Genomic DNA, 16582 nt, shown 5'->3' with positions numbered 1-16582 from the left:
TTTGTTTACGCGTATTATGTATAAAATCGGGCCGGGTAGCGTTGACATTAGGCGTTCTCCTGTTTCTTGCTTTTATATGATTGGCTTTTTTGCCATTCTCATCTTCAGCTTCAATATCCTCATTTATTCTTTTTCATTTTTTTCGGCGAGCGTACTTGTTTTAAAAGCGGGTTCATATTTTTTTGTAAGACTATATATACATGCATGGGGGGTACCTGGCGGTACTTATTGCCAGTAGGGATATCCAGGATGGAGGTTAAATATAAGTGGCGGATTATTATATTACTATTATCTAGTAAATTGGGACCCTGTGTGTATCAATGATTACTTGGCCGGGTTCGTGATTGGTGGGGTGTAGTGTGGTAGAGCTTGTGATACGTATAGTGATGCTTGATATGTGCTCGCTTGTCAACTATGTGCCCAACCAGCAAAACACACCAAAAATCGAACTCGTAAAAAGTCCCATAGTTATACCAAAACTGCAACGACCAAGTATAGTATAATTTCGATAAAGGAGATTCATGCTTCAAACTCTCGGCCTAATTGAGATACTGGTAAAGGTAGAGAGGAAAGCACTAAAAGGACTTTTAAGACACCCTTCGCCTCGTTCTTTATGGATATGGCCTAAAAGTGGCCTGTAGAGTCTTTCAGGTGTCTAGATAAAAGATGCATAATTTCAGGGGAGATGGGAAAGCTCTCGAGATTCTGTGTGTTTTGCTGGTTGCGCAAAAACATACTTGACATGCGAGTATGTAGCGTAAAGTGATGATATATGGTCATAGATTATCACTCGGTATGGATTGAGTGGGGGTTAGATAGAGAAAATACCACCAAGGAGGGGTAAAGGGCAATAGTCTCTCTTTTAATAACTCCTCACTTAGTGCTGGGTAGCAGTAAAAGAAAAGGCCAACCAAAGTGTCACCAGCCAGACAGCCCTCTACTTCATCTCGCGCCATAGCTTGGAGGTGGTCTTACGTCTAGGGATTAAAAGTTGAGACAGCCATTTCTAGTGAACAACTTACATGCATCCCCCCTCTATACTATCCTACGGCCTATACTTGTATTTTCCTGACGTTTGTAGACGCAACGGCTATTGCATACCATATAAAAGCGCGCCAAGTCGACGATTTTGTATGGGATTTTTTTTTTTGTTTAATTCATTAATTGTATGCAGACCGTAGTCTATGACAATGATTTTGTATGGGATGCAATAGCGGAACGTCAAGAAAATACGAGTACTTAGGAATCACTTATAGGATAGATAGTCGACAGTATACTGGATCTTCGTGTTTAACGTTATTGGTTGCCTAGTCTTTACCACTATGAGAACTGATAACGACACCCATATATCGACGCGGTTGGGTTGGGTTGGCGTCATAGAATGTCACTCGTGTTGATGATTTCCTTTCCCTTCTTTCCCCCCCCTTTTTTTATTTTTACTAGTGGGGTGACCCAGTGCTGACATTTTGTAGCGGAGAATTAAGGGATCGATTTATAATAGGCCCGGCGACCGGGGGAAACCAAGAACGAGAGAAAGACTGGGCTGGGATTGTATTAACTGTGGTTGTAGGCCGGTGACGCATATGTAGTTATAATCTCGATCAAGAGGTAATATGGCCCCGCTTGATGGATCAGGGTACGGCTAGTACTAGTATTGTCCATTAGAGGGCCCTGGACTTCTAGGGAAATGGAAGTTTGTTTGGACATCGTGTGTAAACTTATTTGATAGTCGGCGAGGAATTGAACATTATAGTTAGTTTTTTCTCGCCATATGTTTCTGTATTTGTCAGTTCTTTCAGTTTGTGTCGTGTTGGGACTCAGGGACTCAAGAGACTGGAGTCATACGTATTGTGGATATAGGGAAGCTGATAACCTCCGCACCCATTATATTATGATTACCTAATGGTTTTTAAACACATAATAGATGGTGGATGGGCTCGCGACCCTCTTCTTACATTGAATTCAATAAAACCAAGCTTCCGCATATTTTTAGCTAGTTGCGCCCCCTCATTATCAATCATGCACTTTTTTTGAATTTATTTCAGGTTGGATCACAATGAATTAAACAACGGTAAAAGTCTACAATGCCACGGACTTTTGTGATATATATCTAGGATACCATAAACAAAGACCTGAGTTTCATGGACAAAACTGTGAAATAAAAAAATTAAAAAGAAGTTCAGCTTTAGGGTAATTTTTCTCTAATTTTCTGCTATTTTTCGCTCCACCTTTGGGGACTGTACTCAAGCAGGAAAGTTGATTGCTGCTGGCAATAGAAAATACCAAATGCACTCTCTAAAATGGCAGTTAAAAATCACATTTAAATTTGCAGCTGTTTTTATTTATTTTTCTATTGATAGTGAAGTCGTGGGATACTTGGTGCATGCACTGGTTGCCAATAACCATACATGTAGTTAACATTAGCACTGATGTTACACAGTTGACCATAGACTCTACGGTGTTCTTTTCATTGCTTACGTTACACTGTAGACAGTAGTTACTATAGTCTACAGTTGATTGCTTACGTTACACAGTAGACTGTAGTTACTACGGTCTACAGTTGATTGCTTACGTTACACAGTAGACCGTAGTGACTACGGTCTACAGTTGACTGCTTACACTGTATGGAACACCGTAGTGACTACGGTTTACAATTGATTACTTACACTGTATTGAACACCGTAGTGACTACGGAATTGAATTAGTTAGTTGGTTAGTTATGCCTAGTTAGGGTTAGAATTTTGCTGCATGTGCTGGTTGCCATACATGGTACCCTAGATATATATGACAAAAAGCCGTGGCATTATAGACATTTACCAATTAAACACAAAAAAAACATAGTTAGATCACAGACTATCACTCGGCTCCAACTCTCCTCCCGTTTTTCGACCAATGTCCGCGCCCGCCAGTTCCCACACCGTACGGCCACGACCGCGCCCCACGCTTCTCAACAGGCAGGGTCTCTAAGTATTTAAACCATGCACTAGAGACTTAATTGGCTAAATACCCCTCCTCTATCTCTATCGTGCTCTCCGTCATCTCGGTATATGTTGGATAAGAGCCAGCACATGGGAAGGGAAGCTCCATGGGATACGTTCGCTCAAGGCTCCGAGCCCTCTGTGCAAGTAGTGTAGCCGTTTCTACTTCTGGGACAAGTACAAAACTAACGGAAGGTTCTCGCCTTCCAGTAGTGAAAATGCGTATCTGCAGGAACCATTAGGATCCGTATCTAGCCCCCTGGCACCACGCTTTGTATCGAAAGTGCCCGGGGTCTGGGACGAAGCCCATCCATAATCACTGCCCCCCCCCCCCCCCCAACCCCAAGGAATGGAAGAATCAGGCTCGTATCTAGATAGGAAGAAACGTAGGAGCAACAACGATAGCGGAAAGGGAACTAAAGGCCGGGTGAGCTAGTAGGTGACTACACGTAACTAACTGAAGAAACAGAACAGAGCCGAAAGGTCCCAACTATCCAGGAGAAAGACGTACATCTAAGTGGCATGTTAATGGGGGGTGGCAATGAGGCCATGTGTACCAATTGCAAAGCAAAGGGAACAGATCTCTTCTGCTTCTCGTGCCTTCCCAAACACACGTATACAACTAGGGAACCAGAAACAATGGAGAAACAACGGGTGAATCTCCACCCCCCCCCCCCCCCCCCAAATTGATATCGCCACCACCGATTCCAACTCCGAAAACCATCACAGTCTCACAGACTCTCCCCCGCCCCGTGACTCTTTTTGCTTAGTCCATGAAGAAGTACCGCAAGCCTACCAGATATATTCGGACAGGACTGCATGCTGCACGTCTTCTGCTACTACTCCTGTGCTGTATCCGTTAGGTACATCCAGCTTTCGATCCCCCACAGCCTATCGGCAGTTCTAACATGACAGTGGCACTGGCGGTGGGGGGTCATATGTACTTTGAAACGAGTACCGAATGTCCCACAAACTAGTAAGGGACGCAATTCATTCGTACGAACTCAAAGCACGGGACTACGTTAGGATTCTGAAGGGTTTATAGGCTTCACGGACTGCGGTTCAAGGTTGACATGTATCTACCTAGTCATCTAGGTACTAAGCCTTGTTCTCAGCCCAGCCTTGCGGTATATTGGACGGCCTGTCAGAACCTCGACATTTACCTCGTGATTATGGACGATGCTAGGGATCCCCCGTTGTTGAGAAGGTGCTGGCGGCAGTGTTGATGGTGCTGGTGGAAGTGGTGGTGGAAGTGGTGGAAATCACAGAATATCACTCACCTCCCCCTTGTTTTCTGACGGGGGAGACATCATTCGTGATGATCATGGCATATCACTCTCTCTCAATCTCACCCCTCATTCTCACCCCTCACTCACGCCCCGCTCCACTTAACACAGCGAAGCAACAAAACACTAACAACAAACAGAATCACGGAAGGCCTCAAGCTCAAGGCGCTACATACTCGATCTCAATCGCAATCAAATTCAATTCAATTCAAACCCGCCTCAATTCCTAATTACATACAATACAAAAAAACCCAGCCAATGCACACGCAGTCTGCTTTCGCTCATCAAAATAAAATACAATTTGTCATTACCAATTTCCAGTCTCCCCCTCTTAAATCAGCAGCCAGCTCGATGAAATTCAGAGCGTATGCAATCGATAACACTCTCCACAAACACAATATACAATGTAACAGTCTGCTTAATGTTTGTTTTAACTTCCCGTTTCATTCATCACATTCCTATATCTTTCCACCTATAGCTATTCCTATCCTCCCTATTCTCTTTCTCCTTGATATCGCTACCCCACCCATTCCCACAGATTTCAACTCTGCAAAAGAATATCACAGCGTACGGCAACAGTAAAAAAAAGAAAAAAACAACGTAGCGTACCCCAGTAACTAGGCCTATCATAGTTATAAAATAAAAATAAAAAAATGAGAGTATCCGAGCCACTCAATTCTGCAAAGCTAGTAAGTAGCATAAACGAAAGTAAAAAAAAAAAGAAAGGTATTGGACAGGTGATGCAGTCAGCAGTCATTGTGTTTCAAAACAACAAACAAAAAATGGAGATAAAAAATCTTTCCCCGGCATGGGATTTAAAAGAATGATCACAAGAAGTAAAAAAGTCACAAAAACAGAACCAGTAATCCGAAACCTGAACCTATCCCTTAAAGCGAGAAAGCAAAGGAAAAAAAACAAGAAAAACGAAACCCCGAATTTAACCCCACGTACACAATTGCAGAACACATATCATTTAGAACATGGCACTCCTCCTCTTATCGGCCGAAAAGACCAACCTGGGCGCCTTCAACCTCCCAGCACTCTCCTTCCCACTAACACTCCCGCTCTCATCACCACTGACGCTGGAGGCACTGTACTCCTGCGGGGATCCCGATCCACCCCTCAAACTCTCGTTACTCTGGCGGCCAGACAGCGACGATGCAACGCTCTCGTTGTCGAACGCAAACCCCTCATTCTCAGAGACGGGTGTCATAGTGCCAGATGCAGACCTAGCAGACCTGCGCTCCAAGCTTGAGGTAACAAGCCTTGAGACGGCTCTGCGGCGCTGTCTGGTAGCGAAGTTCTTGCTTCCCTCAACGGTAGAGGTGGGCTTCGCCTTGAGCTCTTCGATGGAGGGAGGTCCACGGGGCTGGCGGATTGGGTGCGAACCGCTGGCGTGGCCTGGGGCGAAAGTTGCAGTCAGGGGGGTGGAAGGCAGCATGGAAAGCCTCGGCAAGGAGGTCTTGGGAGCTGGGTCAATCTCGAGGTTGTTGATGTTGATGCAGGTCGAGAGGGAGCTGGCCTTGCGGTGACCGCGCTTGAACCCAGCTGGGGGTGTTGTGCTAGTCGGCTGCTGCTGCAAGTTAAGCTTGGGGGGAGAACGAGAGCGTGCAGAGCGCAGAGGAAGGGTGTTGTTAACAGAAGAAGTCTGTTGTTGCTGCTGCTGCGCATACAAAGGAGGGCTTTCAGGCTGGGCAACAGGCGCTTGCTGCTGCTGTTGAACCTGCTGCTGAGCCTGCTGCTGGACCTGCTGATACTGAGCCGCATTGACCTGCTGCTGCTGTTGCTGTTGCTGTTGCTGAACATAGTACCCATACTGGGACTGCACCGCACTGTTGTTGTAAAGCGGGTAGTACCCACCACCACCAGCAACCATATTAGCGTTGTTCTGCGACATCTGCTGCTGCATGTACATGTTCATCCCACCGGGGCTAAGCGGTGGGTTGGCAAATCCAGCCTGCCCCGTCGACTGCAACTGCAACTGCTGAATCTGCTGCTGCAAGATCTGCGCCTGCCTCGCCGCCACGCTCGAGGCCGCAAAGCTCGCCAACTGCTGCTGGAGCTGTGCCTGCTGCTGGGTGAGGATGTAGTTTGTTGCCAACAGCTGCTGGTACATCTCCGCCTCGGCCTCATCCATTGTCTCCATCATCTCCCCGTTGCTGTAGCCCTGGTTAGAGGCCATCTGCTGGTACCCCGTGTTGGCCGAGCGGGGGGTGTTCTGCGGGCCCTGGTAGCGATTGACATTCTGGTTCTGGTTGTTTCCACTGTTGCGGGCAGCAGCACGGGCCGAGAAGGACCCAACCGTGCTAGCGGCTGAGCTGCTGCTGCTGGCGTACTTGCTGTTCTCAAGGCTGTTCTCGTTGACCTGCGGAGTGGGCATCGCGGCGGAGACAGGGGTCTTGGGGGCAGTACGGAGGCCGGCCAACAACGCGGATCTGGCCGTGCGGGGGGTGGTCACGGGCTGTTTCTCCACCGAGGGAGCAGAAAGGTTGTTCTGGGACACGGGCACAGAGATGTTGCGGAGGTGCGAGCCCTTGCCTCGTGAGCCGAAGGATGGCGTGTTGCCGGGGTAGTTGTTGTTGTTGTAAGTCATCTGAACGAGACCGCCTGCGTCCATGCTCATGATTCTATCGTGAGGGTGAGGAAGGTTGGTGTGGTTAGAGGACTTGAAAGTTGTGTTGTGGCGTCGTTTGATTGACGGCTAATTAGGAGGTATTGATGATGACGATGATGATATCGAGTGATGGACGTGACTATCCCGTAGCAGAAAAGTAAAAAGGGCTGATGACTGGCGATGAAGTATACAAGATGCCTTTCCCTGGTTGGTGGGTGGTATAGAGGCCGATGAGATCGATGCTTGTTGAACGAAAGCAGGCAGTAAAAAAACGACTGATTACGATGAAGGAAAGAAGTTTAGGAAGAAAAGAAGAAAAGACGAAGAGAAGAAAAAAAGTATATAAAAACTTGCTGCTGGGGGTTCGAATTCAGACGATGAGTCTCCGGATTGGAAGTCGGAAGAGGGAGGGTGGGAGGGGAGAGAGGGAGGGGAGAATGAAGTCGAAAGAGAGAAAGAGGAGGAGGAGAAGGAGGCAGGCAGAGAGGAAGTCGTCGGACGCTAGGCTGATTGGCCCCCCCTTTTGTAAGCAACGTTTTTTGCAGAAAAATCGCTTTGTGTGGCACTGGTTGGCTGGTGTGGTGTGCTAGTGTCTGATCTAGGACGGCTAGCAGACTTCAACGGCGGCAGGCGGCGGGAAGTTCTGCGCAGGGCTGAAGAATAAGGAGGCGACGACGACGACGACGATGGACGACGACGAAGACAAGTCGACTTGGAATAAAGACGAGCGGTAAAAAATAAAAATGAATATATAAAATGAAATGGTAAAAAGAACTCCTTTTCTCTTTCTCTGCAATGAGGGGTATAGGTTCGGCGCAAGTGCTCAGCACAAGGGCGGCGAGAGAGTTACAGTAATAGCGTAGTAGTAATAGTAGTAATAGTAGTAGTAGTGTTGTTGCAGTAGTAGTAGTAGTAGCAGCTCAGCAAGTAAGCAGATAGTAGTAGTAATAGGCAGTACAGTAGTAGTAGTAATAGTAATAAATAGAAATAGTTAAGAAAGAAGAGTATTATTCGTGCGTGGAAATGTCGCGTAGAAGAAGCAAGAGACCGAGCGCGAGCGGGAAGGCAGGCTGCTGCTGATGCGGGCAAGATAGTAGAGAAAAAAAAAAAAATGAGGATTTGCTAGTACTGCTGCAGCTTTTTATTTTCTTATTCCTTTTTCCAAAACCTCCTTCTTACTTCTTGCTGTCTTGCTGCGAAAGAAAGTATAGGTAGGGGTAGGGTAGGGCAGGGTAGGGGGTGGGAAGGAGAGGCCTGAGAGAGAGGGGAGAGAGAGAGGAAAAAAGAGACGGACAGACTCGCGAATTGGGGGGAGGAAGGAAAAAAAAGGGCTGCAAAAAAACGGAGACGAAAGAAAGAAGAAGAGGAAAAAGGGAGGAAGGGGGAAGGAATAAGAGGACGGGCAAAGCACCATAACCAAAAAAAGCAAAAAAGAGTCCCAGGCAGGGCGGCAAACTGGGTGGTGGGCTAACAGCAAACGAACAAACCATCACCACCAATCGACCCCCTCCCCTTCAGGGGTAAAACTACCCTACATACTCTGCCTACGAACAACCTCTCCGGTCAACGAGGGGCGCACCGTACCGCACCGCACCGCACCGCACCCATCCATCCATCTTTTTCCTGCCTTGCACTTTCTCGTTTCCCTCTTCTTGGTTACTCACGTCGCTCTCTTCCCTAGTTAGTGCCTCGGCCAGAACGTTCTCTCCCCCTCCCTGCACATCATGCCCTGCCTTTTCTTTCCTGTTGACGTTGGGCCTGGCCAGCCGCGCTTCGACATTTTTTGAAAAAGAAAAAAAACAATTATTTTAATGGAATTTATTATTATTCCCACTATTATGTACCCCATCTGCACAAAAAAGCCCATATGGGCCATCCCCCACAAGCACAAAGGAAAAGGAAATCCACCCTCTTCCGCCAGTGCTCCCAGCCCAATCCGGACCCGCCCCTCTCTCAGCTCAGCGCCTAACTATTAACTTAACCCTCCCTCTACTCCACTCCCCCATCCAACCAACCAGCCCAGCCCAGCCCAGTCAGTAAACAAAAATAAACCTCGTGTGGTAGAAAGGGTTGTTTCGCCACAGGGGGGGGGGGTTAGTGGGTCTCCCTCCCTCCTGGAAAGTGAGGTAGGGTTGCACACCACACCCATCCCCATCCATCCACTCACCCACCCTGAGACAAAGGGAAGGAACGAGAAGTCGATTGATGGGGTTCGCTTAAAGACGCCCTACATATTTTACATGTGCACCCCTCGCCCTCTGTCTCTTAAAATAGCCAGTAAACGGGGACACGGGTTTGGGATATAATCGTGGTTTTTTTTAATATTGAATTGTGGCTCTATGGTAGAAACCGTGAATTAAAGATTTGATGGCCCATGGGCCATGGCTATATTTGTGGGGGGGGGGGGGGGGGGGGGGGTGAGAGAGAGAATGGGAATGGATGATGGAATGGGGTAATCTTTCCACAGCTGGATGGAGCATGGCATGGCATGGTACAGACGAACGGAACGGTACGATACCACGGTACTTATCTCAAACATGACTCCCGCTTCGAGTAGATTCATACTTTACCTGTCTGTACCTCAAGTAGGAGTAGGTACATGTAGTTACTCTCGCCTGCGCACGCGGGGAAGACACGAGTCTACCTATAACCACAAGGCAAGTGAAGACGACGAATCGAACAGAGCATCAGCATCATCATCATCGAGTGTACGTACGTACGTATTCGCCCGGCCGTTACTCTTCTACATGCCCCCATGGGCCAGCAACAAATTAAAAGACGGGACGAAGACGATACAGATTCACATCGGGTCCGGGGCATTCTGGCTGGTCGGTCATGATCATGATACTCAATCTCCATGTAGAGTACATCCGAAAATAAAAAAGCACACACACATCCACACATCCACATCCACATCCTAGTTTCTTTTTAGTTGTTTTTTTTTATGGGCGGCCCTGTAAAAGCTTTCCCCGTTTTTTTTCCCCCCCCAACCAGCTACCTAGCCCATTACATACCATTTTTTTTTGCTTCTATGCTGTGTTCTATGCATAACTGTTCCCACCGGCGAGGATTCTATTCTACCCCACTACACACACACGCTACGATGACTACAGGCTAAGACCCTCCTCCCCATCCTCAACAGGCAATCCCAGCGCCTCTCTCAACACCCTATTCTCGACCTTCAGGGCCTCCACCACCACCTCCAACCCTTCCCCGCCCTCGTCCCGATAAGCCTCCCTCAGGAGCTTACTTATCGTTGCCAGGCGCATCTGATTATCCGTCTCCTGCTGCCGCAGCTGTGCATTCTGGGCCCGCTCCGAGTTGAGCTGGTTCGTGTATGTCTGGTGGATGTTGATTGTTGATGCGGCGTGGTCGCGCTATATTTAGGAATATCCAATTGTTAGGGACCTGTGCCTGAGGGAGAAAAAGAATTCCTAATGTAGAGAGGTAGGGAAGAGAAGAAAGGGGGGGGGGGGGGGGGGGGGGGGGGTGATTTACGGCGTAGACTCGAAGGCCTTCGAGAACCTTTTCAAGCACGCTCTCGTAGTCCTGGGCCAGCAGCGAGAGGTCCTCGTTCTCGGCGCGGAGCTCGGCGTTCTCGGTGCGGAGGGTTTGGTTGGTGGCTTCGAGATCTGCTGCTTGTGTTGTTCCTGTTTCCCACGTTTCATCGTCAATTAGCACTTCCACACCCCCAATAGGGTATTTCAGTTCAGTTGAAGCAAAGAAAGCACGAGAAGAAAAAAAGGGTCAATCAATGCAGAACAGAAAATCAAGAAAAAAAAACTAACCATTCACCACCACCCCATTGACCCCATTGACTGCTCCTCCGGCCACATTCACCAAATCCGGTCTATTCTACCTCCCCGCCCACAAACATCAGCCCTCTCTCCCCCCCCCCCCAAATACCCTCCCCCCAATGGCCCATCCCATTGCCCTCAAGGTGAGCAACCTACCCGAATCTCGTCCGCCCTCCTCACCAGCCCCTGCGTGCTCTCTCTGTTCGCGGCCAGAATCGCGCTCAGCTCCTGGACCTGCTGCCACAGGTGGTTGAGGTCCAGCTGGTGCCCCGCCTGTGTCGGGAACATGTTTACCATACCCTGTTGTTGCTGTTGTTGTTGTTGTTGTTGTTGTTGTGCCGCCTGCTGTTGCTGCTGTTGCTGTTGTTGAGCCGCGACCTGCTGCTGCTGCGCGAGGAGGAGCTGCTGCTGGTAGGAGGGCGTGTTGGAGTCGCGGCGCGCGGGGGGTGCAGGTCCGGGTTCGGAAAAGGAGGCGGGAAACATCTATCTGGAGGGGCGCGCGGTGGTTGTGGTTTGTGGTTTGTGGTGGTGGTTTGGTGCGTGGGTAGGTGGGTGGGCTAGAGCTAGGAGATCGATCTCACGTGGGCGCGTGGGTTGTGGAGGCGGGAAGGGGGGGAGGGAGGGGAGGGGAGTCGTGAGGGCCGTGCTGCTGCTGCTATCGTCGACATCGTGATCGGCAGCGGCGACGGAGGCGTTTTGACTTGTTTTTTTTCTTTTTTTTCTAAATAGCAGTAAGGCGCGCGGTGGAGATTGAATGACGAGGTGGATGTCTCTTTTTTATTGAAACGAGGTATTAGATACCTGTCTGTACTCTATGTGCTCTATGTGCTCTATCGAGCAAGCAATCACTGCTATCGATAGCTACCGGCTCCTACATGCATGTACATGGCGCTACATATGTACTATACTGGTGCCTGTGGAGAAAAGGAAACCCCTCCTCCTCCTCCTCCTCCTCCTCCTCCTCCTCCTCCTCCTCCTCCTCCTCCTCCTCCTCCTCCTCCTCCTCCTCCTTCAATCTCGATGCAATGTCCGTGCTGTAGATAGATAGATAGATAGATAGATACACCCTGCCGACCCGCACCCGCAATTACAAGTGACAGCCTGCAGAGCAATTTCGCTTGAGTTGTTTGTATCTATCTATCTAGTGAAACGTCATAACCTTCTCGCTCAACTGGCCGTGCATGCGCGCGCGCGCGCCGTATCTATGCATACCTAGGCCTAGCTAGAAGGCAATTTCGCTTGATTGATTGGCGATGAACATAGGAGGCTTCGTTATTCTGGATTGAGGATAAGACATAAGTGGGGAGTCGATCTTATAATATTGAAGTATCACTATCTACAATCTACATGTACATGTATCAATCACATGCAACGTCACAGTAGAGTAGAGCACCATATGCACACTACCTTTGGGGGGGGGGCGGATATCTAATCTGCACTCTTGATCCGCGGAGGTCAGCCTCGGCCACTGTGTCACCCGCATCACTCGCCCGCCCGCGCGCGCGAGTGCGTGAGTGCGTGCAACATCGCCGGTGTCTTGAGGGTTGCGGTTTGTGGCTTGGCGCCCACTAGTGCTGGCTGTTGCTTTCGGGCCGGGTGATATATCATGACCACCGGAGGGCATTGTTTTTGTCGAGGAAGCTCCCTTCTTACCGCCATGCATTGCCGGGCCATGGAAATAATACATGTAATTGCCATCATTGCCAGTGAAGCCCCTCACTCGGCCCCTAAACTCCAGATTGGATGATTACCTGCTATCCAATTAACTAAAAACCAACCCAGAACGAAAAGAAAGAAATGAAAAAACCCAATTAAGCCCTATCTAACCCACTTCCCTATCCTACACTTCACCACCCACCCACCAACCTACCTCCCACCCCCCACCACGTCCATAATGCCCCTCAACCTCTCCATCACCTCCCCTTCCCCCTCCTCCCCCTCCTCCCCTTCCCCCTCCTCCCCCTCCTCCCCACCCCCCTCCAGCCCCGCCCTCCCAATCGCAAACGCCAACTTCCCCGCCAACATCCTCATGCGCTCCAACTCCGCCGCCAGCGGCCCATCCCTCGTCACCAGATTCGGCTGCACGCTCTCCATCGGCGCGCGGAACGGCTCCACCAGCCCCCTCAAATGCACATAATACGCGTGCCGCTCGCGCTGCGCCTGCACGGCCGCCGCCAGCGCCGTCAGCCGCGCGTGCAGCTCCTGGTAGGCCTCGAGGTCGCCGCCGCTGTCGGACAAGGCCGGCGTGGGGTAGGTGTCGGGGAGCAGCGCGATGTTTCTGTGCGGAGGTGAGGTGAGGTTAGTGGCATACTCTAGTAGTAGAAGAAAGAAAAAGGGGGGGGGGAGGGGGACATACTCAGCCTCCCGTAGATCGACCCCCCGCCGGAGAACACCCTCTTCGGCGTCCTCGGCGCCGGCGGGCTGCGGCTGCTGGTAGAGATCCTGTACTTGCGTCGCGACGTGGGAGAGTGCTTGGGCGCTGTAGACGAGTCTGTGGTGGCGCTTCGCGACGACATTGACTATCCCGCACCACTATATCAGCACAGCGGGTGAGGAGTGGGGAGAGGGGAGAGGGGAGAGCATACACTTGTAGAGGGCCTGGGCGACGACGGCGTCGGGGAGGTCGCCGGCGGGGCTCTCGGGGAGCTGGGACTGCCAGGCGCGCGGCGGCTCGATGGGGGTGGAGAGGGTGCGCAGCTGGCTGGAGAGGAAGCCTTTTTTGAGGTCGCGGATGGAGGGGGTGGTCATTTTGGGTTGTGGGTTTGGTTTGTGTGTGGGGGACGCGTTTGGAGGTGGTCACGGGGTGGTGATGGAGGGCTGCAGTGGTTGGACTGGCTGGGCTGGCTGGCTGGGCTGGCTGTCTGGCTGGCTAGGGGAGTCTTGACATGGGAGGGATGATGATGCAAGCCAGGGTCTGCGTGTGTGCGAGGAGCTAGATCTATGTAGAGAAGGAGAAAGAAGGAAGAAAGAAGGGAAGGGGCTGCTGCTGTCAGACTGGGCGTGTTTGGAGTTGTGCACTTTTATCGGCAGCGGTGTTTGGCGTTTTGGAAAACGCAGATTTGAGACTGCCTGTATCTAGATTGCAATATTTCACTGCTTGCCTGCGTGTGAGTGAGTGAGTGTGGGCCACTGAGATGACCAATTCCTCTATCGCTATCTGCCCGGGTATTTGGGCTGGGGCCGTCGCTGGCTGGCTGGCTGGCTGGCTGGCTGGCTGCCGGTCCACGATCTTCCCCGTGCAACCCAAGCCTAGGTACCGACCATTGCCTATCACACCTCACACCTCACACCTCACCTCACACCTCACACCTCACACCTCGCACCTCGCCTCACACCTATCTTGCCCTCTCTCTCCCCCCAACCCAAACCCAGCCCCCAACGCACACCCGCCAGCCAACCAGGCACCTCAACAACAAGTCCCCCCCCGGTCCTTCTTCCTCCCCCGAGCCCTTTCCCCACACCACACATAAAGGTACCATTCAGCTTTTCTCTCGACGTGAACCTCGACACCTTACCTTCCTGACCATCCACCCGAACCCGCCCCAGATCGATCGACGTCACCAATCAACCCAGCTTCCGCCCACAACCTCCATCTCCGCCTCCAAGACAACCAGACACCACACACAAAATCACAAACTTACGATGGCGCCGCAAAAGAAGGTTCTTCTCAAGGTATGCTTTCCTCCTCCTCCTCCTCCTCATCCTCATCGCGATAGATAAGCATAGCACAGCACAGTACTAACCCCATCGCAGGTCATCATCCTCGGAGACAGCGGTGTCGGCAAGACCTCGCTCATGAACCAATATGTACGCACCCTCCACCCTCCACCCCCCCCCCCTTTTCTCTCCACACACACACAGCAAGCAGCCGCTAACCCCCGCACCAGGTCAACAAGAAGTTCAGCGCCTCCTACAAAGCCACCATCGGCGCCGACTTCCTCACCAAAGAAGTCCTCGTCGACGACCGCCTCGTCACCATGCAGGTACCACCCCCCCTCCCCCTCTTTTATATACCCGGCCACTAACCATCCACAGCTCTGGGACACAGCCGGGCAGGAGCGCTTCCAGTCGCTCGGCGTCGCCTTCTACCGCGGCGCCGACTGCTGCGTGCTCGTCTACGACGTCAACAACGCAAAGTCGTTCGACACGCTCGACTCGTGGCGCGACGAGTTCCTGATCCAGGCGAGCCCGCGCGACCCGGACTCGTTCCCCTTCGTCGTGCTCGGAAACAAGATCGATGTCGAGGAGAACAAGCGCATGATCTCGCAGAAGCGCGCAATGACATTCTGTCAGAGCAAGGGCGGCATCCCGTATTTTGAGACGTCGGCGAAGGAGGCGATTAATGTGGAGCAGGCGTTTGAAGGTGCGTTTGTGTGCTTTTTTTTTTTTTTTTTATATTTATGTTTTTTTTTTTTTTTTTTTTGCTGGCCCGGAGGGGGGGGTGGGGTGACTAGTGTGATAAGGCTGGCTGGGGGTGGCGGGTGATTTGACCCGTGCGGGAATAGGAGTGCTGACTGCAACAAACAGTAATCGCACGAAACGCCCTGCAGCAGGAAGAATCCGAGGAGTTCAGCGGCGACTTCCAGGACCCCATCAATATCCACCTCGAAAACGAGCAAGGCGGCTGTTCTTGTTAGTTTTTTTTTTCTGGTTTTCTTTAGGACACTTGTATGTGGTGGTGCAGTATCGATCGGGTTGGGCAGGCAGGCAGGCGGGCAAGGCAAGGCATATGCATGGAGTGAGTTGGCACATACGGGCCGGGCCGGCCGGCGCAAAGACAATACGGTTACGGTTGCGGGTGCTGGTGTGTGTTTAGAAGCTGCAACAAGAGCAATTGTTGTTGTGGGCTATGAACCCTTTTTTATTTTTATGTTTTTTTTACTTCACAAGGCTGTTTGAATTCGCGTCCCTTTCTTTTTTTCTTTCGTGTTTTCTTCTCTTGCTGTCTGTTACTCTGGTCCATTGTTTTTTACTGTTTTTTTGTCTTTGTCTTTTGTCATTGTCAATGAGTGCTGCAGTTGGCTGTGGTAGTTAATGTTCTTATGAAGTGAAGAGGTGGGTTGTTAGTGGCGGCAGTGGCGGCGGCGGCGGCGGCGGGGGGATGGAGGATGGAATAGAAGTGTGTGTGTGTGTTTTTAACACGAGCCCTATGTTTTAACGAGGAAGCAAAGCAGCCCATGACAATGCTCTTAATACACTACACATACAGCTGTCTGTTTTTGTCTGTTTTGTCTGTTCTGTTCTGTACTTTGCGATTTGCGCCCTTGATTGGTAGCTACATGTAGAGTAGGTACATGTAGGTAGGTAGATCTGTTGCTAGATGGAATATACGATGCATATATCACAATACAATACAGTAGAGTACAATATCACAAAAAGCCATGCCTTCCCCCAGGACTCTATAGCTATGAAACTCCCCCAGGGGCACTGTAGAAAACGAAGCATCCTTGCTCCGGTGAAACCCACGAGGTCATGTGACAACGACCCATGTCACGTGCATGGTGAGTCAAGGAAGGAGTACGTACTTCAACAGTTTGGACGGCTCAACAGATTGTGGGGTAATGTGCTTTTGGAGGACGAGTCACGGGTCTGTCCCATCGCGCATAGAAGATGGTGGAACTCGTGTGCTTGTAGAGACTGTTTGCTCTGTAGGCTGAAATCATGAGATATCACTCGATTTGTCGGCCGGCTCCCGCCCACAGGTTTTTTTTTTTTTTTTTTCTAATTCATTGATTGTCCCGCCCACAGGTTAGAGTTGGTAATATGGTGGACATGTGCAATCTATACCCCTCTCCCCAGCTCTGTGGCGAATTGCCATTGTTGTAACTAGCCCACTGTACCGCGCCGTCTGGAGGTGACCAGCTGCTCGCTTTGCGGGATCGATGTGCTATGCCTGAAGATTCGATG

General features: G+C 50.6%; 4 protein-coding genes across 4 annotated transcripts; 1 reads left to right on the top strand and 3 right to left on the bottom strand.

The window, feature by feature from the left end:
- Positions 1-5237: 5237 nt before the first annotated feature.
- H6S33_011566 (uncharacterized protein) lies at positions 5238-6887 on the bottom strand (the record flags this gene model as incomplete). The annotated part of the gene is made up of 1 exon (XM_044842942.1): positions 5238-6887. One exon carries the CDS (start codon positions 6885-6887, stop codon positions 5238-5240), a length of 1650 nt encoding a protein of 549 aa, XP_044696334.1.
- A 3098-nt stretch (positions 6888-9985) lies between these two features.
- Positions 9986-11158, bottom strand: H6S33_011565 (uncharacterized protein; the record flags this gene model as incomplete). The annotated part of the gene is made up of 4 exons (XM_044842941.1): positions 9986-10255; positions 10377-10528; positions 10667-10733; positions 10832-11158. The coding sequence occupies 4 exons, from the start codon at positions 11156-11158 to the stop codon at positions 9986-9988; spliced, it is 816 nt and encodes a 271-aa protein (XP_044696333.1).
- A 1383-nt stretch (positions 11159-12541) lies between these two features.
- On the bottom strand, positions 12542-13423 carry H6S33_011564 (uncharacterized protein; the record flags this gene model as incomplete). Its single annotated transcript, XM_044842940.1, has 3 exons — positions 12542-12953; positions 13032-13194; positions 13261-13423. The coding sequence occupies 3 exons, from the start codon at positions 13421-13423 to the stop codon at positions 12542-12544; spliced, it is 738 nt and encodes a 245-aa protein (XP_044696332.1).
- Positions 13424-14317: 894 nt separating this feature from the next.
- On the top strand, positions 14318-15312 carry H6S33_011563 (uncharacterized protein; the record flags this gene model as incomplete). Its single annotated transcript, XM_044842939.1, has 5 exons — positions 14318-14347; positions 14429-14482; positions 14563-14658; positions 14711-15038; positions 15203-15312. The coding sequence occupies 5 exons, from the start codon at positions 14318-14320 to the stop codon at positions 15310-15312; spliced, it is 618 nt and encodes a 205-aa protein (XP_044696331.1).
- Between the last annotated feature and the right edge of the window lie 1270 nt (positions 15313-16582).

This window comes from Morchella sextelata (genome assembly GCF_020137385.1).
Source record: "Morchella sextelata strain SCLS chromosome Unknown scls_6, whole genome shotgun sequence".
Classification (NCBI taxonomy): domain Eukaryota; kingdom Fungi; phylum Ascomycota; class Pezizomycetes; order Pezizales; family Morchellaceae; genus Morchella; species Morchella sextelata.
The sequence above is the reverse complement of the archived record's forward strand: the minus strand, read 5'-3'. Positions and strand labels throughout refer to the sequence as shown.